This window comes from Aquarana catesbeiana, linkage group LG09 (genome assembly GCF_042186555.1).
Source record: "Aquarana catesbeiana isolate 2022-GZ linkage group LG09, ASM4218655v1, whole genome shotgun sequence".
Classification (NCBI taxonomy): Eukaryota; Metazoa; Chordata; class Amphibia; order Anura; family Ranidae; genus Aquarana; species Aquarana catesbeiana.
This window is the reverse complement of record NC_133332.1, coordinates 290,954,906-290,978,866: the sequence shown is the minus strand read 5'-3', so window position 1 is coordinate 290,978,866 and position 23,961 is coordinate 290,954,906. Positions and strand designations below refer to the sequence as shown.

Here is a 23,961-nt window from a genome sequence, read left to right as displayed (position 1 = left end):
ATTTCCCCCCTGCCCATGTCCCCCTCAGTTGCTTTTACTACAAGGTCAATAATGCAACCAGCCACCCCTCCCTTCACACCAGGGTACTAGGTGTAATTCTAGGCTCTGACCGATCCTTTCAGCCCCAAATCCTCACTGTCAAAAGTTTGTAGACTTCACCTTGGTAACAACTCTAAGATTCGCCCATTTTTAACTAATGAAACCACCAAGCTACTCATTCACTTCCTTGTTTTCTCTCACCTTGACTATTGCAACTCCCTCCTCATAGGCCAAACAGATGGCCCCTGCCCCCACCTATAACTAGTCTTCACAGCAAGGAGCACATGGAAGGGCAATGCATGAAAGACCAGAAAAAAAAAAAACAGAGAAAATTCCCAGCTCAACTCACCAGTCTGCTTACCAACCGAATTAACCTGTCCAACAGTATGTGTTAAAAACAGGGGTTTAGTTAGCACACATTTGGAAACGCATGCATAAGCTGCAAGGCCCCTTCATCCCCTCTTCAGTCTATCATGAATGCTACTGCCAGACTCAGCTACCTTACCAACTGCTCACTGTCTGATACCTCTTTCCACAAATCCCTATGGCTCCCAATTGCCACGCTTTTCTGTACCACTTGCCCTACCCTATTAGACTGTAAGCTCTTATTAGCAGGGCCTTCTTAACCCTCTTGTATTTTAGTGTGTTGTAACTTTACTGTCTCCCTTTTATATTGTAATGGGCTGCATAAACTGTTGGCGCTATATAAATCCTGCATAATAATAATATTATAGAGTTGACGTAAAAAAAACAATATTTCATTATTGTAGCCACAAAAACAAAAAAAAAAATCTGCAACTCAGATTACTTACAAATGCTTCCAGAAACCCTGGTGGTCCCTGCAAGAGAAAACAGGAAAATTTATGATCAATGATATCACAAGAAATGTGACTTTTAAAAACAAGGACCACACAGGCCATCTTCACACGGGTGCCCTATGCAGAAATACTTCTAATGTAAGCATGAATTAAGGTGACAAGCCTAGTCTTAAATTGCCAACAACTTATAAATCACAGAACTGCAACTATGAGCTCAGTGGTATGAGAATTTTTCAGAGATGGGTTATAGTTATATACGTCATAAGTGGATGGGGAATATGGCATATAGCTATATGGTCAGACTTCAGGAAAGACCTTACATCAAAGGCTTTATGTTTAACACCACAGCAAACCAAGTGTATCATTACCAGTAGACCTCAAGGACAAGGGTTAATAACACTACTTGTGTTTATTGCCTTTCAAACCTCAATTGCTAGCTGACATTCCCACTTAGGACGACATTCTAAAACCACATAATAAGTGATAGGAATGTAGTACAACTGTACAATGCCTTCCCACTGGTGTTTCTATAATTCATCACTATTTTCTTTAATCCTCTCTAATGTTCTCTGCGTGTTTAGTGTTACTTTACATGAGAAGGCGTAGACTAACTAGAAAATATATCAGAAAATGTGTGTGTCATTTGTTCCAGTGGGTGCACCAGTCAACATATTGTATACCTCAAATGTACCTCCATTTTTTATCAGTGTTTCTATTTAGTATTTGACCAGTCTTGGCATGACAATGTTTACACTCTTGTATGTTCCTTGTATGTTCTTTACTCACAATCTTGTTGAAGTTTATATGAAAACAACATTTAAATATATGATGCAATAGCATTGATTTACTAAAACTGGAGAGTGCAAAATCTGGTGCATCTCTGCACAGAAACTTATCAACTTCCAGGTTTAAGCCCAGGTTCACACTGACTGCGGGTTTGAAATTGTGCGAGTTCAGCTGAACTTGCACGATTTCAAACTGGCAATGCAGTCCGACTTCGGGGGCGATTTGACAGACATCTGTGAGGGGTTCATGCACAGATGTCTATTCGAATCGCCCCCAAAGTTGCCAAAAAGTAGTACAGGAACTACTTTTGGGAATCGGCCTGATGTGAACGTGGGCTTATTGTCAAAGCTTAATTAAACAAGCTGATGTTAGAAGTTGATTGGCTACCATGCACAGCTGCACCAGATTTTGCACTCCAGTTTTAGTAAATCTCCCCCAATTGGTCACCAGCATGAACACATGTCACATGCAGAGTCTCCCCCACTAAAGTAAATTGTTTCTTTAAAGTTCATTAGGTGACGTGTGGTTAGATCTCCTGCACTAGCAAACAAAGCTGTTTGTCAGGAAGATATGTATAACACCTTCTGCTTCTATCCGGTTCCAGTTTTAAGCTAAGGTCAGAGAATGGACATCTTTTATCTGAGATGAACCCTTTTCACTAGACATTTTTCTGCTTTTGTGATCGCATACACTTTAGATCAAGGTGCATAGTGAAACAACTTGAAGAAAGGCTTTTATTTTTTTTTTTTTGCAACATCACCAAAATATGTCTTTATAAAATCTGCTATTCCCTTATACTTACAGGAGGTCCAGGCTTTCCACGAGGACCAGGAGGGCCCTAAAAAAAATATATTGTTAATATATTTCTCTAGTAATTTGATCAGTAAAAAAAAAAAAAAAATCAGTTTCATATTAAATAGCATCTAAAAAAAATAATATCAAGTAATTCCTATAATTAAACTTTACTTACCCTAGGCCCAGGTAGTCCCTGAAAAAGCAAGAAAATGTGTATTTTATTAAACTGCCAAAGTGGAGCTCCAAGCATAGATATACTGTATGTTTAGGCTAATTTCACACTGGGGTGTTTTTCAGGTGCAAAAGGGCTAAAAGAAGTGCCTGTAAAGCACTTCCCCTGCAGCCCCAGTGTGAGAGCCCGAGTGCTTTCAGGACTTAGAAAAAGTCCTGCAAGCAGCATCTTTCGGGCGCTGCGGGAGCGCTGTATACACCACTCCTCCACCACCCCTGCCATTGAAATGAATGGGCACAGCTGCCGAAGCGCCTGCAAAGCGCTTCGGCAGCAGCGCTTTTAACCCTTTATGTCTCCTCATCTGTGCCGCCATTCTGTCCCCCCCATTCTGTCCTCCTCCATCAGTGCCTGGCAACATTCCCCTTGCACCAGACGTACTTGAGCAGCAGAATGAGGGAAAGTAGACAGGCAGTATAGACACAGAGCACCCCTCTGCTTGCCCTCCCACTTCCTGTCATACGGGGTCATGAAGAGCAGGGCTGGCAGTTTTGTCCAGTTGTTGTTCTAGTGTGGAGCTGTGAGGGAAAAAATGCACGCGGGATATCACACCTGCGTATTGCTGTGAACAAGACACATAGAAAAAATAGTTTTCTGTGTGTCTTGCAGAGACCTGCAGCTCTATGCAGGTGGTGTGAACGAGTCCTTAGACATAAGTCTAAATCTTCCTTGCCTCTCAAGCCCAATCTGCGATGAAGGTTCCCATTGACTTCAATGTGTAGTGTCAGGGCAACATTGCCACGGCATCAAGCCCACAGCATGTAAACACCCCCGTCTGTTGCAGCTAAAGTTGGGCCATTTAGTGGGCAGCAAAAACGCAGCTCAACCGCACATTTTTGCCTCCCCCTAAATTAGGCCTTACACTTTTTTAATGATGTTTTACAATCTTTTTCTTATTTTTTTAATGAGTTAGATTTTTATTTACAACTTTTCATAATACTTTTTTTTTTGGGGGGGGAGGGTCTTTGGTGAAATATCAGGGGTCTAAACAGACCCTCAACCCTTTTCTCTGCAGCCTCAGCTGCACTTCAGAATGAATGAGCAGGAGGCTCTATACAGAAGCTCCTGTTCATACCGCAGCACAGTAAAAAATGTTTATTATGCTTCAGTTAGGAATGAATAGAGTGAGTGATCAGTACCAGTCGCTCACTGTATTTGATCAAAAAAGGATGGGGCTGGGGGGTGTTCAGCAGGAAGAAATGGATTGGATGGTGGACAGAAGGGGATGATCGGTGCAGCAGGGGAAGAGGGGGAGCAGTTAAAAGAATCAATCTCCTGTGTGTCTCTCCCTGCAGCTGCTCATAGCTGGTGGGAGGCAGAGGTGGAGAAGCAGCTGCAGAGAGAGACACACAAGAGATGGATTCTTGTAACTGCTCCCCCTCCTCCCCTGCCACACCAATTGCCCCCACCTGTCCACTACCTGCTTCTTTCCTCTGCACCCTCTTATCTGCAGCAGTGCTGTCAGGACACAAGGCATCACTTTGCTCTTCTCTCCACTGCCTGTCACATGAATTGCAGAGCACTGTTCCAAGTTTCCTTCAGTTTAGGTGTGGAAAACTGCAGACATGCTGCATAGTTCCGCACCACACATCACCCCTGCATTTTGGTGTGAACAAGGCACATAGAAAACCTGCATTTTCCTAGTGCAGAAAAACACCAGTATCTGCAAATGGTGTGAAAGAGCCCTTAAAGTGATTGTAAAGCTTTGTGTTTTTTTTTTTTTTTTTTTTTTTTAATAACAAACATGTTATACTTACTTGCTCTGTGCAAGGGTTTTGCACAGAGCGGCCTCGATCCTCCTTTTCTGGGGTCCCCCAGCGGAGCTCCTCCCCTTCATCCCTTCATCGAGTGCCCCCCATGGAGAGCCGCATTCCATGGGGTCACTTGTGTGGGCACGCTCCCGAGTCCTGCTGCTGCATCCATTGACACAGACAGCAGGTCCCTCCCCTGTGTCACTGGATTTGATTGACAGCAGCGGAAGCCAATAGCTTCTACTGCTATCAATCTATCCAATGAGGACCCGAGACATCGGCTGGAGCTGCTGGGCTTGTGCTCGTCGCTGGAGAGATCGGGTTCAGGTAAGAAAAAGGGGTGGGGGGGAGGGGCTCCAGCACAGAAGGTTTTTTCACCTGAATGCATGAAATGCATTCAGGTTAAAAACCCTGAGACTTTACAACCCCTTTAGACTAGCCATAGATTTTTTTTTGGATTAGCCAGCTGGCTGATCAAAAAAGAACATGCCAATTCCCCCATCTACACATTCAAGGTAGATGAAGGAATCCTCCCACTTCGCAATTGTATTCTAGCAGGAGGACTCCTCTGCTGTCAGAACACATTGATCAGTGCTGCAGCATTGATCAAATGAAAAATTTCCAACATTCCCATTCAAGAAAAGTCAATTGTTAGGATCAACTTCTCTCTAGTGAGAGTGGCCATAGATGAACCAAATATATAATTTGACAGATAAACCCAGTAAACAAGCAAGTGTGAATTTAAATGTTCATCTGGAGTTCTGATTAGCACAAAATGATATAGCTTCTATAGCAATGCTGAACAAAATGGTGTCAGGCAGCAGCTTTGAGGTTTACCTACCAGGTCACCTTGTGTTCCCCTTTCTCCAATTGGCCCCTGTAAGAAGACAATATGAAGAATGAGTGGTTTGTGTTGGGGTAGAATGTGGTGTGTGACAAATTCAGGTGTTCTAGTCATTAGTACTCAGTCTGCTGTGCTTTTCTGCCAGCTTTGGTGATAATGTGCTGGGGGATTCCTCACACAAACAGAGAGGTGTATAAATCACACACAGGGAGATCACACTACCAACAATTAAGGAAACCAGATTATCGAGTTCCATTTTATGGGCTTTTCTTTTTAGTCTGGGTAGGTATATTCCAGCTGGAAGCAGACACACTGTACTCAACTGATTGAAAAAAAGATTAAGCGGAACACATAAAAATATCAGAAGCCAGTTTTATAGTACGCATTAAATATTTTGACATTTCCACATTTTGTAGGCACACAATACTTTTGTGTTCACTTTCTTATCTTCATCTACCCATATATAAGCTGTATCCTATTACACAATGCACATGCACACCAGTGCAAGGTCAAGGCAGAAAATAAAGTACTACATTTGCAGCAACTGCTCATTCTCTGTTATCCTCGTTCATGAGCTTTACTGCTTATGTTGCCCGAGAATCTGAAACAGCGTTCTTCATGCAAGTAAGTGACTTTCTAAGCAGTGAAGGATGCTCATCATCAAATGTACTAGCTGACCTAATCAGGAATCAGGTCCTGATTTGCCCCACAGATCTTTGCGGAGGTAGGATGTAAAGGTATTTCTGTATACTGGCTCCAATGTATGCTAGACATGTGAAGTTCATATAACTAATTACAGTCAACAAAGCCAAACTACAGAAACGTTTGCCATATGTGTTATGCCACCCAAAGACTATTGGATGATTGTCACCCAATCTGACCAACAATATCTGACCCTCATACTAGGGTTGTCTGAAAGGGAACCTATGTTTTGCCTTGGCAGGAATAAAGCAACAGGTTAACTTTAATCTGGCAATAGAACTGAATCTAAATAATGTATCATTCCAGGTGCTTGAAGGGTGTAACCACATTAACACTAAGGCCCCTTTCAGACAGAGCAGACTCCATCAAGCGGATCAGCATGCTCATTGGGGAATCTGTCTGCTGATCTGTGCTGAGCAGGCGGATGACAGGCCTGTGTCCGCTCCGCTATGCAGAGTGGACACAGCCCTGCTCTTCTTTATGGAGTAGTCGGATGGAAATGGATCACTTGTCCGTTTCCATCTGACCTGCTAGGTGTATGGGGAACAGATCCCCATCCGTCTGTTTTTGGCATCTTGGATAGGATTGGATGCTGGCGGGTGTCAGAGGACACATTGCCGCCCCATACAGAGCTATGGATAGTCTGATCGGGTCTGCTTGAAAAACTGACAGACGGACCCGATCGGTTCGTCGGTGTGAAAAGGGCCTTAAGTGTATATCAGGGCAAAAAAAAGAAAAAAACTTTTAGTACATCTCTCATAATAAAGGCACATTTCCTCATATTTTAACACTGCAAATACAGAAAAATACACGTTGATCCGCAAAAAATCCAGTGAGCTCCAAACTTCCTTTTATTTTTAAATCTTTACGTCATGTTATTCAGTGCATAACAAACATGCAAAAGTACACAGTGCGAATCATATTTTCGATACAGTAACAGTGTTATACAGTAATGATATGAGTTGTATAATCCAAGCTATATGCCAGAATCAGGATGCAAGGAGAAAGAGAAGCAACTAAAGCCGTTAATCTGACTGGTCTGGTGTAATGTGATATCACTGATCCTTTTCAATAGACCTGTGTTATATTGGTACAAAGAAAAATAACGGTGTAAGGGAGAAGCGAATGCTGCGTAAAAGGGCAGGAGGCTATCACCAAAAATAACCCCTGAAAGAGTTGAGTGGTCCCCGAGGTTGCAATATCATGAGTCCCCCTAACTTTAAGCCAACAACATAGAACCCTTTCTAAAAAGGGTTATAAAATCCCAACCATTGTTATTAGCCTTGTCTGCTGGACTACAGAACTCTGCCTATTGCCATCCATTTCCACAGGCATACATTAAAGTGTCACTAAACCCACATCATAAAAATCTATCAATAAATGGTGTATTACATGCTGTTAATACTCAGTCACCTATGAGATTTGTTTTCTGTATACTGCAAAAAAACCTAGTTGATCCTACTGCTCTATCTCCACCTTTGGTTCATGTCCCCAATTCAGCTAGGGATTTTGCAGCTGGGGTGGCAACTCTGCACATGCTCAGTTTTCAGTAAGTTTCTATACGGAGCATTTTCTCCCCATCACATCTGAGCAGCCCATGTGACTATGAAGTCACGCATGTGGGCGTATAACACAGTGAAATGGCAGCCCACTCCCTCCCGCCTCCTCCATGGCCATTAACCAGCTAAACACAATGGTGGCAGGATATTATATGTAGATTACCAGTGGCTTCATCTCCCTCTTATTCTAAGACCCAGGCTGGAGGCGTGTGTCACAGCCTGTGATTGGCAGAAATCTGCCCACACCATGTTACTGCCAAAAAATAATAAAGATTTTATTTCAAATATATATATGTATATATATATATGACAATTTAAAAGTTTATTGATATTATTTATTTTTACTCTGTACAGGCGGTCCCCTTTTCAGGGCTGGGCTCACCCCTTCCTTCTCTGAGCTGGTTGCTCAGCTGTGGGCTAATTGCCAGCTCCTATCTCTCCACAGGTACTCACCTGTTGATGATATCCTGCTCATCAGTCCTGCCTACTTAAGCCGTCCAGCCCAGAGGATCTCTGCCTTCGCCTTAGTCATCATCACAGACACTCTCCTGTATTCCTGTTAAAAGACTTGCTTGGCTGACATCCTGCTTGCTGTTTTACTACGCTCATCTCCGGCTCCCTGACGTTTGGCTTGTTTGACTATCCGTTCCGGTTCCTGAACTCTGGCTATGTTTTGACTACGCTTGTTCTATTTATTTTTATTATTAAACAAGTGTGATTTAACTGTACTTCTGTCTCAGTCTGATTTCATGGTTTCTGACACCCCTAGACTTACGAACGACTCCTATGTAAAAATGGAGGGATACAACAGGAAGTGAGAGGAAATTGACCCCTAGGAAGGGAAATTCACTCCTGTAAGAGTTATTATGGGAAAAAGGAACCTCCACTGATGCTTTATCACCAAGGCTTGTTTCCACAACAACCCAATATTTTTAAAATCCAATTGTCATTGGGACAGAAAGTGGGGTGAAATCTTTTGAACAGGGACACAAACAGCAAAACAAGCGTTACCCTTCCCTATGCTAAAAAAAAAAAAAAAAAAGCTTACAAATATTTTTTTTGGCAGGAGCTACACTTAAAAAATTTACCTGTTCTGACTTACAGATTCAACTTAAGAACAAACCTACAGACCCTATCTTGTTTGTAACCCGGGGACTGCCTGCAATCAAAAAGGCTGTTTTTTTTTTTTTTTTGAACCTGTGACCAGTAGCAGAGGACTAGAAGCTCCTCCTGCTTATGTTTCCCTGCAGACAGGCTGGGAAAGATCTGGGTCATGTGACATCTGTATATCAATTTGGAAATAAGTAATTTGATTTTTTAAATTAAAATAATTACAGTGCCATCATCCATATACATAAATAGAAGGGGAAATGTAAATTAAACAGTGTGTGTTTAGGATCACTTTAACTTCTTTCCTAGCAAAACAATGCTACTGCCTTGAATACCGAAGGCCTGCTTACACACTTTGTAGAGAAAGGGCTTTTGGTAGATGTAGTTCTGGAAGAAAGCCTATGTCAACAAGATATAAGCTCCCAGGAGCTGCTCCTGCAAGCATTTACAAGAAAAGTGATATCACTGGGAGTAATAAAAACAGTTTCTCGAACATGGTAAGACTCCATGCACACTGGGCTTAAAAAAACGTCTGTTCACTTTGGAGTAAAAAAACGCACATATAGAGCATTTTTTGTACAAAGTTTAGGAGAGTTTTACGTTTTTTTCTGCCAGTGAGCTCCAATGAGAAATGCGAATGAGAAGGTTTTTTTTATCCTGCCTCTAAATGTTGATCTCAAAATATGCCTGTAAATGTCCTAATGTGCATGAACACATGGGATAACATTGAGTTGCTTCTACAGACAGAACACAAAATTCCTATAGAAGCAAAGTTTTTTTACGCGTGCATGGAGCCTAAGAGAAAAAAATATGCTGGGACATAATCTAAGGGGGAGAGGGATGTTTGGGGTCTAATTGAGGTATTACTTAGATATACACTTAAAATGATAAGTGCACACTAAAATAAGGTATATGATCCTTTTATATACCCTTTCCCTAACTGAAACTAGTGGAACCGATCCCTCCCCAGATGCATACTTCCCAATCAAACAGCAGCTGTATCCACAGGACATGTCTACTTCTTCTTTTTAAAATGTATTTATCCCTTCTGAATCTTAACCCTCTGTACACTACGCTATACACCTTTACATATTTCTTGCAAACTTTTGCATAAAAACTGTTTTTCTTGGTTTGCATGTATTGAAATACATGTTCACGCTGGCCAACTGCATCAAAGTCAACGTTAAAGAACTATACTGTAAGCAAAACTTTATTTCATTTTATTTTGGATAACGCAAGGGAGGGCTATACCCCCTATCAGATTTCCAATTCCAGGTTTTGAATTAAAGCCTTAAGTTTAGACATTGAAAGTGGCAAAGAACAGGTTACCTTAAAATTATAGTTAATACATTTAGAAAAAGAAACTTACTGGGTTTCCTGTGGGTCCTACAATTCCCTTTGGTCCTATGACTCCCTCATTACCCTTAGGTAAAGGGAAACAAAATATGAATTAGTACACCATTAAACAGAACTATAAAATAAACACTACTTCCAGATACATATGTTACTTATCAAGCAAGTTTTGTGATTTTGTAAGAGATACAATCACATTTAATTACCAGCATAAAACTAGATTACGCTAGAAAAATTGAGTGCAGTCTGGCTAGCTCAGACAAACATAGACTTGCTGCAGGTTGTTTGCTAACATGCCATGTGCGTACAACAACACACAGCTGCCAATCAGCAATGGGCTAAGGGTAAATTCCACAGCAGCAGTCAAGCCTTGCCACTTAAAAAAATAAAAATAAAAAAGTGTGAGTCTTTTTAATGTTTTGACTTGGATATACAAGAGATCTGCTTGATGTAAATGATATAACTAATATAGGTTAGGCTACATGCACATTGGGACTTTAGCCTGTTTGCTTCTAATCCTGGCATTTGCGTGAATGGAGGGAGGCAAAGGTGCAGCTTCCTAGAACAGGCTGAAATATGCTGCAGCTAGATACTATATGGAGTGGAACTCATGTTTAGGTCCTTATGCATACAGGCAAGTATGCCTGGAACGCAGAATACTTGCGTTCTGAGCATACTTTCCCTAAGCGCAAGTACCATTCAGTATAGTGTCTTGCTACAGTGTATTTTAGCCTGTTGTAGACTTTAATAGGCTGCAGGCAGTGGGGCTTCACCTATACCAAGAAAATGCCAAGATTGGACACAGTCAGGCCAAATGCCCAGTGTGTATGTAGCCTAAATGTTTTAAAAACCTTGCTTTTATACTGTATATAATGTGTAATTATATACATACATGATGGTAGCCATATTTGCTCATTACATACACAGGCTCTGCTTCCTGCTTTTTCCCACTACAAAGTGGTTGTGCTTTACTGTTTTACCAAGACTTCTCACAATGCAAGAGTACAAGACTCATTACAAACAATTTGTTACTCCAACAGGGAGATTTCCCTGCCATAACTTTCTGTTACTATCCACCTCAAAGTTTGGTTGTTTCTGCCCACCTCTGTGTGTTCCAGTTCCGCCTATTACATTTTCCATAAAATAAATTAAGGAGGGAGAGTGGGAACCCTTTACAATACCCACAACGTGTGCAGACCTGGAATTTAGCACAAAGGGAGTCTCCTATACAGCATCTAACAAAAAAAACTGAAATATCAAATTTTGGGTGTAATGACCCTTTAACCTGGGTTAGAGCTTGTGCACACCATATCTGCTGAGCTCCCTTAATCTGCATAGGTCAATGAAGGCTCAAAGCAAGGACACAGAAAACATTTTCAGTTTGGCCTTCCCACACAATAACACTGCCTTGAGGTGCATGTTGTAAAAAAGTTTGGACAACACCACATGTCCCACACTATGCAACACACTATGGTGCATACAGACGATTGAAATGTCATTTTACGATATTTCAATAAAGTTAAAAAGAAGGAAATGCCTCACAACATCCTTCACATCTTTACTCAGTTATCTGGAGTGAATGAGCCCTTAACTTAAAAAAAGTGTCAAATAAATTTAAAGTGGTTGTAAAGGCTGTAGGTTTTTTCCCTTCTATGCATGAAGAGAAAACCTTCAGTGTGCAGCTCCCCCCTCACCCCCTTACTAATCCAAAACCCCCCTATCCCGATCCAGCAATGTGCACAAGAACAGTGGCTGTCCTGAGTTTCTGCCTCCTCATTTTGGGAGCAAGCACACAAGAATGTCCCAATAGGAAGCAGCTTGCTCTGGGGACACTCGGCAGGAGGAGGGAGCCAGGAGTGCCAATGGGGGACCTAGGGATCAGGGCTGCTCTGTGCAAAACTATGTAAGTACAACATGTTTGTTGTTTTTTTTATGAACCTTTAGTATCACTTCAAGGCTGTAGAGCAGTCACGCTAAGTTGCGTGTATTTACCATAACCACATTTCTCCTGCCCAGATAAACCAGGTAGATGAAGACCTTAAATCATTCCCACAAGACCACGCTCAGTCGTAGATCTGGAACAAGTATCAGAGCCCGCGACCATCCTCGCCTGTCTCTGACATTCCTTATCTATTTATCAATGTCTTCTATGTGTGTATATTTTTCTAGGGCAGTTTGAAATTTAGAATGAAAACGGCACAATCAGCAATCAACCAGATTTAATAAATCCTTTAATTGTGACTTTTGTGCCAGAACGGCTGATCCGATTGCTGGAAACGACTCACCATTAAGCCAGGAGGTCCTTTCGGTCCCTGAATACCCTTATATCCAATGTCACCCGGAGGTCCCTGTAGAGATTATAAAAGTACAAATTAATTGGTTACGGCACCCGATCCTTGGCATGCAGTGCCCACAGACTCCTCTACTGCCCACTTGTACATCAAAACCCACAATTACCAGCAGGCAAAGCTGCCAACCACCCGGCTAACCACAAAGTCCTGACACATTGGAAGCTTGCTTGTTTGTGTCATCAGAAAAAGTATAATATTGTCGATAAATTACAGTTATGTTGGGGATGCCTAGGGCCAAAAATGTTCTATAAGGAGTGCACAAAGATGGCTGTTTCAGCAGCTTGAAGAAAATTGCCAGAGATCACAGATTGGATACCTTTGGTCCAAACAGGCCAGCTATGCCAGGGAATCCAGTCTCTCCAGGGTCCCCCTAAAAAGCACAATTAGGACAGAATATAGGTGGTCTTAATAAATAAGGACACATAATTGGCAACACAAGAGCACATAAAACAAACCCCTTTAGACACTCAAAGCCTGATTCTGCAGTTTTAATCTTGTAAGCACTTGAGCAGATTATCCATTACACTGAAAAAGTTGACGGCGTTCGTCATGGAACATAAGAGCATAAGTGACTAAGCAGTGTGATTTTAGGTCAGAAAATGTCATTGTTCTGTTATCTGGTTAACTGTGGCACACATTTCTTTTCGATTGACTAAATGTACAAAGAGCTCAAAAACCATCAGTTTGATTGAACCTGCCTGTTTTGTTATCACACCATAGGCACATACCTCTGTGCAATCACAATGACATTTATTACGTTTATGAAAAGAGCAGATTGTGTGTTGATCTATACTCATTCTAAAAAAATAAAAAAATAAAAAAATAAAAACAGCCCAAGCTGCAAAACTCATTTTCATTTTAGCCCTGTCCATTTTTCATCCCAAAATGTCCTCAGTCTATTGCAGTGGTCTCTAAACTGCTATTCTGTCAATTGACATCAACAATGGGGTTCTATTCCTTGCAATGAGAACAACAAAGTGGCACTATTGCTTCAACTAATACCAAATGTGGTGATGCTTACTCCCACTGATGCCAGGAAAATATCCACTCCCGCTATCCACAGTCTGGCCCCCCTAAAGTCTGAAGGAATATACACTGGCCCTTTGTTTAGAAAGTTTGGAGACCCCCTGGTCTATAGGTTTGAATGGCACCCAGCACTAATCCAGAAGGCTGAGGACAGGCTGTGCGTGCAGAGCGCCCCCTCGGTGTCCTGCACTCACTCTGTAATGGTGAAAGAAATTGTCACCGACATCATCAAGTCTGCTCTCTGCATCTTTGAGGTCCACCATCTGACAAATCAAAACTGAAGGGAACCCTTGGGAATCATAGTACATAGTGTCTATTTTTATAAGTTCGAAAAAAAAAAACATAGGTCCATCCAGTTTAACCTGTGTGTATGTGATTTGTATTCTATAACAATTCCCATATCCCTGTATATTCTGCTTTCCGAGGAAGACAAGTTGTCAACATTCGCTAGTACCACTTCCTGGGGGAGGGAGTAACACATTTTTAATGGTCTAATAGTAAAGAACCCTTTCTATAATCTAAAGTTAAATGTGAAGTTGACCTGTAAAAAAATAAATAAGAGTACATTTTTTTTCAGGGAAAAACATATATGCAGGCTTTAAGTTTGAGAGCTGGAGGCAGTGCCAATGGACAATGATAATGGTGATTACCGCACTGGTGTTACCTTGAGAACCACAAGTCTATCTGCCACAGTGGAAGTTGGGACTTGTAGTTCAGTCATTCACAGATCTCTGTGAACAAATGACATGGCTATGTAAGCAAAGCCCCGCACAGGTGCACCGATTTCAAAAGTGAAAGTGTTTGCTTAGCAACTGTTACACCTTATATCAGGGATATGCAATTAGCGGACCTCCAGCTGTTGCAAACTACAAGTCCATCATGCCTCCAGAAAGGTCAGGGATAAAGTTGTGGAGAAGTTAAAAGTGGTTGTAAACCCTTACATACCACTTTTACCTACAGGTTAGCCTACAATAAGGCTTACCTGTAGGTACTGGAAATATTTCCTAAACCTGCACGGTTTAGGAGATATTTGTCATATACGCTTGCGCAGACGTCATCAGGGCTCGATCGTGCTGTTTCTACAGGGCACGTGCTGTGACTGTCGGCTCCCGTGCACATGCGCGTTTGTGATGTCACGTGACTCCGGGCAGTCAATGAGCCAGAGTCCATGGCCCCAGAAGGAAGAGGAGTGAAGATGGATGTGGCCACCAGCGGGGACATCATGGGCTTCATTTGCAGGTAAGTGGCACATAATGGGCTAGTATATGATGCATACTAGCCTATTATGCTTTTACTTTGCAGGGAACAAAAGAGGAATTAAAACACGAAAAGAGGAATTAAAACACATCAGGGTTTACTTCCTCTTTAAAGCAGGGTTTGGTTATAAAAAAAATATCCCAAGCTTTAAACATCTCACGGAGCACTGTTCAATCCATCCCCCGAAGATGGAAAAAGTACGGCACAACTGCAAACTTATCAAGACATGGCCGTCCACCTAAACTGACAGGCTGGACAAGGAGAGCATTCATCAGAGAAGCAGCCAAGAGGCCCATGGTGACTCTGGAGGAGCTGCAGAGATCCACAGCTCAGGTGGGAGAATCTGTCCACAGGACAACTATTAGTCGTGCACTCCAAAAATCTGGCTTTTTGGAAGAGTGGCAAGAAGAAAGCAATAAGAGGTTTAGTTTACAGTTTGTGAGAAGACATGTGGGGGACACAGCAAACATATGGAAGAAGGTTCTCTGGTCAGATAAGACTGGAATTGAACTTTTTGGCCTAAAAGCAAAACACTATGTGTGGCAGAAAACTAACACTGCACATTACCCTGAACGCACCATCCCCACCGTGAAACATGGTGGTGGCAGTATCATGTTGTGGGAATGCTTTTCTTCAACACAAACAGGGACTGGGGCAGAGGTTCACCTTCCAGCAGGACAACGACCCTAAACATACAGCCAGAGCTACAATGGAATGGTTTAGATCAAAGCATATTTATGTGTTAGAATGGCCCAGTCAAAGTCCAGACCTAAATCCAATTGAGAATCTGTGACAAGACTTGAAAATTGCTGTTCACAGACACTCTCCATCCACTCTGACAGAGCTTTTACAAAGAAGAATGGGCAAAAATTTCATTTTTTAAGACCCCTTTCACACTGAGGCGCTTTCAGGCTCTATAGCGCTAAAAATAGCCTCTACTTTCACTCCAATGTGGAAGCCCTCGGGCTTTCACACTGGAGCAGTGCGCTCGCAGGACACTCAAAAAAGCGCTTTGAGGCGCTGTAGGAGCGGTGTATATAGCGCTCCTAAAGTGACCCTGCCCGTTAAAATTAATGGGCAGCGGCGCTTTGAACACTTTTTTGACCGTTAGCGGGGGTTAAAAGCGCCTTGCTAGCAGCCAAAAAGTGCAGCAAAATGACGGTAAAGCACTGCTAAAAATAGCGGTGCTTTACCGCCGACGCCCGGCGCTGCTCAGTGTGAATGTGTCCTTAATGTGCAAAGCTGGTGGAGATATAGCCAAAAAGACTTGCAGCTGTAATTGCAGTGAAAGGTGGTTCTACAAAGTATTGACTCAGGGGGGCTGAATACAAATACACACGCCACACTTTTCAGATATTAATTTGTAAAAAAAAAATTAAAAACCATTTATCATTTTCCTTACACTTCACAATTATGTGCCACTTTGTGTTGGTCTATCACATAAAATACCCAAAAAATAAATTTACATTTTTGGTTGTAACATGACAAAATGTGGAAAATTTCAAGGGGTATAAATACTTTTTCAAGGCACTGTAAAAGGAATGTAAATTACAGGGCTCTGTGTTTGATACCATTATGGTTGCTTGGGAGCTGGAAGACTACATGTCTTATTAGCTTGGATTTAGGTACTTGACCCCTAACAGCATCTAGACCTCAAGTTGATCTCTGAACACAAACTCTCAGCTACAAAGTCATCCTCAGATAAATGAAGTAGCGTTAAAAAAGGTGATAAAAATACATCTTTCATAGGTAAGCCTGCAGATTCATTAAAGATGAATCTGGCATGAACCCATTTGTAACTGTTTTTTTTTTTACCAAAAGTCACACTATAAGCATAAGTAATTCTCACCGGTTGGCCTTTTGTTCCCGGCTCTCCTTTGGCTCCTGGAAATCCCATGCCGCCTTCATTGCCACGGTTTCCAGGTACCCCAACTTCTCCGGGTAGTCCCCTTTCTCCCTATAAAAACATCAATAGTTATAAATGGAATGTGTTATTCCAGTTCAGAGTCAACTATATTACTGAGATTAGGATGAAGACAGCAGGTATCAAAATTCCTTATGCTCAACTTCCCAAAATTCGAGCCTTGGGTGCCCACAGACCTTCATTAAAGGAGCCACTCAGATGCAGCCACTGTTCAGGTATTCTGACAGCCGCAAGTGTCAGCTGTCAGAATACAATATCCCACAAGGAAAATGCATCCATCCATGCCCTTTAGGCTGAGCAAAATGAATCTATGCATGTATGGCCAGCTTCAGAGTAACTTGTATTATTCTAATATGCATTTACATTCAAATGTAGAATTAATAAGTCAGTCTTGTCTGGTATATAATGAGCAGACCAGAACAGGGCTGCTCTCTACCTTGGTCATTATATAGTGCCGTGCTAATTTCTTTTATATAAAGCAGAAGTCTTTAGGTAGACCAAACACACAGGATCAAACCTAGAGCACAACAAGACAATACATTTAAGGCACTACAAAATGCACCGATATCATACAGGGACATCCCTGAACAACAATAAACTTTCAATACTTGAATCCAACTAAATGACAAAGGCAAATTCAGACAGGTTGTCATGGGTTACTACAGCTTGTATTTTAGTCTTTGCCTCAGTAAAAGTCCAATGTGCCAGATTATATGTGTTTTGTGCTTGCAAGCAGCTGCCAATGTGTGTGCTGGGTTCAGCAAAACCAGACCACTCTGATAGAAAAACCCAAAAAATAGATTATTTAAAATATCTAAAATAATAAAGCACAGGTCCAAGCCACACATTGGTATGCAGAAGCTGTAACATCTAACAGAACCTTAAAGAGGAACCGCAGTCTGCTCACATAATTTGTAATAAAAACATCTTTGCCATTCTGAAGCTTCCCTCCAACCACTTTGCATATTTATGTATATATACTGCGATTCTGTACTTGCCAAATACGCTGCAGAAATCTCCCTCCACTGAGTCTGGCTTCATCCATTTCAACTGCGGGCAGCTGAAGCTGCTGCCTGGATTTAAACACACACAGAGGCACACCTCCAGCCCTGCAGCTCTCATTAGCCCTCTTATGACTCACCCCCCCTCGCTTCCTGGCAAACTCTCTCTGTTCATGATGTCATAAGCCTAGGCCAGTGATGGTGAACCTTGGCACCCCAGATGTTTTGGAACTACGTTTCCCATGGTGCTCATCTACACTGCGTAGTGCATGAGCATCATGGGAAATGTAGTTCTAAAACATCTGGGGTGCCAAGGTTCACCATCACTGGCCTAGGCTTTTTACCAGACAAGAAACAGGAAGTGGGCTGTATAAGGTATTTACTCGCAGAAAAAAAAATGTTTTACTATCCAAAGTTAAAACAACAAGGGCAGAAGATTTAATAGATGGAAAGTTGAAAAAAAAAATGACTGAAGGTCCGTTTTAAGCATGAAAACATCACATTGCAGGCACCCTGGTAGGGACATACATTGATATCAACAGTGGTCGTATGTCACATGCCTAATGTGAACTGCAAGAGGAAACCCATTGCCTGACCAGTGTGCAGGACGTGACGGTTATAAATAAACCAATGTACAGGCCTGTCACATGACGGCAGGAAAAAGGCTGGTTACCAGATGGGAACACTGGGTCCCTCTACTATCCTGGTGTGACCCAGCTTGGTGTCATGTCTGTCTCTAAGCTATAAGTAAATGATACACAGAACTGCCTACAGGCTGGGACACAACATATGTACTGCTCTTTATTTATGAGATGTTTAGCAACTATAACTGTATGCACAGTGATGAATTATTAGACATATTCCTTCTATGCTTAAAGTGCAATTCCAGCTTAGACCTAACAAGCCTTCAAACTGCCCCTCCCCCCTCCTATTACCTATGCTGACTAATCTGTGTAAGAAAGATGCATATATTTACCTATTTTCTGGCTTCTCTGGTCTGAGCATGTGATCTTCCCTGTGTCAGCCAGCAGCAGCTGCAGGGGAGAGGTGAGAACGCTCCGACTTTGGCTAGTAAAGCCTGGAGCAGTAATCTCACCCATAGACTTCAATGGCTCATCCATTGTCGGCACACACTGACACAGGGGGAGATCACATGACTGGGCAGGAGCAGCCTGAAAATAGGCAAGTATATGCATCTTTCTTTACACAGGTTTAGTTAGCATACGTGTTGGGTGGGGTGTTCAAGTCTAATTTGGTGTAAGCTGGAATTCCACTAGAATGACACATTAAAGCAAGCCTTTGAGGACAGAAACATGGGTATCTATGAATTTGGTCAATTTAGTGAAAAATATGCTGAAATGTGTTCAATCTCTTGTGATAGCTTTTAGTTCCAAAACATCTTGGCTTGTTGTCTTTGGACTTCTAAGATAAAATCAGAACTTTTGGACTTTTTTTTTTTTTTTCCTTCACAGTCTACTGTTCATCCAAAGCCCCTTAAAACACCTCTCATGTTCAAAAGCTGTCTAAACTAGAGCCACTGTATTCTACAATATGGATCCATGATCCCATCTACAGTTATTAAAGCAAAAAAAAAACCTGACTGGGGTTCTAATCCTTCCCCACTCTTATTAGAAAAAATGTTTTGCCTGGAATGACACTGTAAGGCTTTGCAATCAGCAATTTTATTGGACAAATGGATCTGGGTACCTTTAAGGTAGAAATTCTCACCTTGCTTCATGTCACAGCGACTTGGCTAAAGACGTATTAAAGCTTTCATTTACAAATGTCTTTCTTTCTGTTTCTAACAGACTGTTTAATTTGTGTTGACTGTAGCTCCCACAGATGGCCAGCTGCTGTCAGTACAACCAATAACCAGAGATTTTGCACTGACATAAAGATGTCTTGAATGTCAACTATTTTTATGATCACACGTGCCCAACTGAGCTGAGATAATGATCCCTGCTGATTGGCGAGCTCTACCTGCGACTTAGCAGGGGAAATGATGAACCTCTACAGAGAAACCCTTGATTCCACAAAGAGAGCGACAAGGGCCTTCTCCAGCAAGCCACCAGAGGGTCGGTATTTCTAACCAGGCTGTCGCTACTTTATATAAAAAAAAAAAAAAGAAGACTTTTCACACATTTTATATTGTTACATAGTTACATAGTAGGCAAGGTTGAAACAAGACAGAAGTCCATCAAGTCCAACCTATGTGTGTGATTATATATCAGTATTACATTTTATATCCCTGTATGTTGTGGTCGTTCAGGTGCTTATCTAATAGTTTTTTGAAACTATGGATGCCCCCCCGCTGAAACCACTGCCTGTGGAAGGGAATTCCACATTCCTGCTGCTCTTACAGTAAAGAACCCTCTACGTAATTTAAGGTTAAACCTCTTTTCTTCTAATTTTAGTGAGTGGCCACGTGTCTTATTCAACTCCTTTCCACAAAAAAGATTTGTCCCTATTGTGGGGTCACCAGTACGGTATTTGTAAATTGAAATCATATCCCCTCTCAAGCTTCTCTTCTCCAGAGAGAATAAGTTCAGTGCTCGCAACATTTCTTCATAACTAATATCCTCCAGACCCTTTATTAGCTTTGTTGCCCTTCTTTTGTACTCGCTCCATTTCCAGCACATCCTTCCTGAGGACTAGTGCCCAGAACTGGACAGCATACTCCAGGTGAGGCCGGACCAGAGTCTTGTAGAGTGAGAGAATTATCACTTTATCCCTGGCGTTAATCCCTTTTTAATGCATGCCAATATTCTGTTTGCTTTGTTAGCAGCAGCTTGGCATTGCATGCCATTGCTGAGCCTATCATCTACTAGGACCCCCAGGTCCTTTAACATCCTAGATTCCCCCAGAGGTTCTCCCCCAGTTTCATATTTTTGCCACCCAAATGCATTATTTTACAATTTTCTACATTAAAGCACATTTGCCATTTAGTTGCCCACCCTATTAATTTGTTCAGATTCCACATCCTGCGGAGAAGTTATTGCCCTGCTTAGCTTAGCGTCATCCGCAAATACAGAGATTGAACTGTTTACCCCATCCTCCAGGTTGTTTATGAACAAATTAAACAGGATTGGTCCTAGTACAGAACCCTGGGGGACCCCACTTTCCACCCTGACCATTCTGAGTATTCCCCATTTATCACCACCCTCTGAACTCGCCCCTGTAGCCAGTTTTCAATCCATGTACTCACCCTATGGTCCATGCCAACGGACCTTACTTTGTACTGTAAACGTTTATAGGGAACTGTGCCAAATGCTTTTGCAAAATCCAGATACACCACGTCTACGGGCCTTCCTTTATCTAGATGGCAGGTCACCTCCTTATAGAAGGTTAATAGATTGGTTTGGCAAGAACAATTCTTCATGAATCCATGCTGATTACTGCTAATGATACCGTTTTCATTAATAAACTCTTGTATATAGTCCCTTATCATCCCCTCCAAGAGCTTGCATACTATTGATGTTAGGCTAACTGGTCTGTAATTCCCAGGGATGTATTTTGGCCCTTTTTAAATATTGGTGCTACATTGGCTTTTCTCCAATCAGCTGGTACCATCCTAGTCAGTAAAAATTAGGAACAATGGTCTGGCAATTACTTGACTGAGTTCCCCCAAGTACCCTTGGGTGCAAGCCATCTGGTCCCTGTGATTTATTAATGTTACGTTTCCCAAGTCTATTTCTATTTCTGCCCTCTGTTAGCCATGAGGGTGCTTCCTGTGATGTGTCATGAAGACAAACACTGCAGTTTTGGTTATTGAAGCCCCCCCCCCCGATTCCCTCGTGAAGACTAAGGAAGAATAAATTCAATACCTTCTCCATCTCCCCATCCTTTGTAAACAGATGTCCTTCCTCATTCTTTATGGGGCTAATATGGTCTGTCCTTCCTTTTTTACTGTTTATATACTTAAAGAATTTTTTGGGATTTTTTTTGCTCTCCTCTGCTATGTGTCCTTTGTGTTCTATCTTAGCCGCCCTAATTGCATCCTTACATATCTTGTTGCATTCTTTGTACAGTCTGAACGCTGATGATGATACCTCAGCCTTGTATTTTTTAAAGGCCTTCTCCTTTGCTTTTATATGCATTTTTACATTATAGTTAAGCCATCCAGGACATTTGTTCGCTCTTTTAAATGTATCTCCCAATGGGATGCACTGAGTAATGCCCTTATTTAATATGCTCCTAAAGCAAAACCATTTCTCATCTGTGTTCTTTGTTTCTAAGATTTTATCCCAATTTATATCTTCTAGCAAAGTTTGTAGTTTAGGGAAGTTGGCTCTTTTGAAATACAGTGTCTTTGTGTTCCCCTTGTGTTTCCTATTTGTGTGATTTATACTGAAGCCAATTGACCTGTGATCGCTGTTTCCTAAATTGCCCCGTATTTCCACATCCATGATCAGGTCTGTATTGTTGGTAATCAGTAGATCTAGTAACGCCTTGTTTATAGTTGGTGCATCTACCATCTGACCCATGAAATTGTCCTGCAAGACATTTAGGAACTGGCGAGCCTTAGACTGGGCAGAGGGAACCACGCATTCGTCTATGTCAGGATAATTTAAATCCCCCATTATGATAACACTTCCCATCCTTGCTGCCAATCCAAATTGTGATAGGAGGTCCGTCCCCCCCTCCTACCTCAGGTTAGGGGGCCTATAGCATACTCCCAGTATTATTTTCTCTTTAGCTTCATCCCTTTGGAGCTCTACCCATAAAGATTCCATCTCCTCCCTATCTTGATGTCATCTCTCACATTCACTTCAGTACATTATTCTTGATATATAGGAATACCCCTTCCCTTTTTTTACCCTCTTTATCCCTGCAATAAAGGGAATATCCTTGAATGGTTGCCACCCAATCATGAGAGCTGTTGAAAGAGCTCTGAAATTCCCACAAAATTGAAATCCGCCTCATTCAACAGCATCTCTAGTTCACCCATCTTGACCACTAGGCTCCTGGCATTGGTGAACCTGCCACATTGTTTAGACCAGTCGCATACTATCCTCTTATTGAGTGTTCCGAGATTGCAAATAGGACTTGCTACTATACTTACCTCGGGTTTATGTACTTTAGTCAACCTACCACTAATGCCCCCAATACTACCCTCTGGAATATGCTCATTGCTTACTATCTCTACCTCTGGACCCTCCCCCCTGTCGCCTAGTTTAAAAACCCCTCTAACTTTTCAGCCATCTTCACTCCCAGGTGATCTGCACCCTCCTCATTTGGGTGCAGTCCGTCCCTTTTATAGAACTGGTGACAGAATGAGAAGTCAACCCAGTTCTGAAGGAACCCAAACCCCTTCTTACTACACCAGCTCCTCAGCCACTTGTTTACTTCCCTAATCTCCCTCTGCCTTTCTGGTGTGGCTCAAGGTACCGGTAGTATTCCTGAGAATACTACCTTGGAGGTCCTTTTCCTCAATTTAGCTCCTAAGTCCCTAAAATCGTTCTTTAGGACACTCCATCTGCCTCTGACTTTGTCATTCGTGCCAACGTGAACCAAAACAGCCAGGTCTCCCAGTAATCTGGCCACCAGATCCGTGATGTACCAAACCTGAGAGCCCAGTAGACAGCTTGGCGCTTCAGGTCTTTGTGACAGATTGCATTGATGCACCTGGAATGTATTTAGCCAATTTAAAATGAAAGTCCGGTTGGGATTAAGGGCTCGTTCACACATGCGGTGACTGACAGTGAAATGCCAGTCACTGCTAGGGCACACAGAAAACAATTGTTTTCTCTGTGCTCTATTCACACTACAGTGCAGCCAAGAGGTGCTGTGTGGTGAGCTGTGGGATAATGAAGACATACAGAATTTTACTGCAGCACAGTGGAAAGCACTGTCCATGCTGGTCCAAATGAACTATTTCCTTTACTAATACATTTGCCTGCTGTCAGTGCTGTATAAACTGTATGCAGCATCAGCTACATACAGAACCCTCTCATTCCTGGAAAAAAATAGTTGAGCTGAGCACTGCTCAGCCATTCACAGGAAGCCCTGTATTTTATCACTGAACACAAGGCTTCCTCTGAATGGCTGAGTTGGCGATCATGACATCAGCCGCCTTCCTCCCCACCTCGCTTTGTATTTATTCATAGAAGTCAAGGCTTCATGTGAATGGCTGAGCAGTGCTTAGGCTTAAAAAAGTAAATAAACAGTGCGGAGCACTGAAATGCTCTGTAGGCACTGCAGTCTACTGCCCCTGAATGGATAGGAGCCCAAATACTAATATCTAGCCTTTTAGCATGTGATGCTGTGTGAACGGTCCCTACACAGAGTTTGTAACTTGACAGCTATTCAAAATATTCACATTTAAAGCTGGTCACAATTGTTGCAATCTGGTTGTACAATTGCCTTTAGATTTGGCAACAACTAGGTAGTTCAAGGTCCTTTTGGAGTTCATAACA

At 42.0% G+C, this 23,961-nt stretch overlaps 1 protein-coding gene across 2 annotated transcripts in view; it reads right to left on the bottom strand.

Annotated features, from left to right (window-relative positions):
* COL27A1 (collagen type XXVII alpha 1 chain) overlaps window positions 1–23,961 on the bottom strand; it is a 656,744-nt gene that overhangs the window by 44,567 nt on the left and 588,216 nt on the right. For both annotated transcript variants that reach the window (XM_073600403.1, XM_073600404.1), the window contains exons 49-56: window positions 16,470–16,577; window positions 12,654–12,707; window positions 12,272–12,334; window positions 10,003–10,056; window positions 5,260–5,295; window positions 2,614–2,631; window positions 2,446–2,481; window positions 852–878 (exon numbers count right to left, since the gene is read on the bottom strand). In XM_073600403.1, the coding sequence (XP_073456504.1) occupies window positions 852–878; window positions 2,446–2,481; window positions 2,614–2,631; window positions 5,260–5,295; window positions 10,003–10,056; window positions 12,272–12,334; window positions 12,654–12,707; window positions 16,470–16,577 (396 nt within the window). The remainder of the gene's footprint in view (window positions 1–851; window positions 879–2,445; window positions 2,482–2,613; window positions 2,632–5,259; window positions 5,296–10,002; window positions 10,057–12,271; window positions 12,335–12,653; window positions 12,708–16,469; window positions 16,578–23,961) is intronic.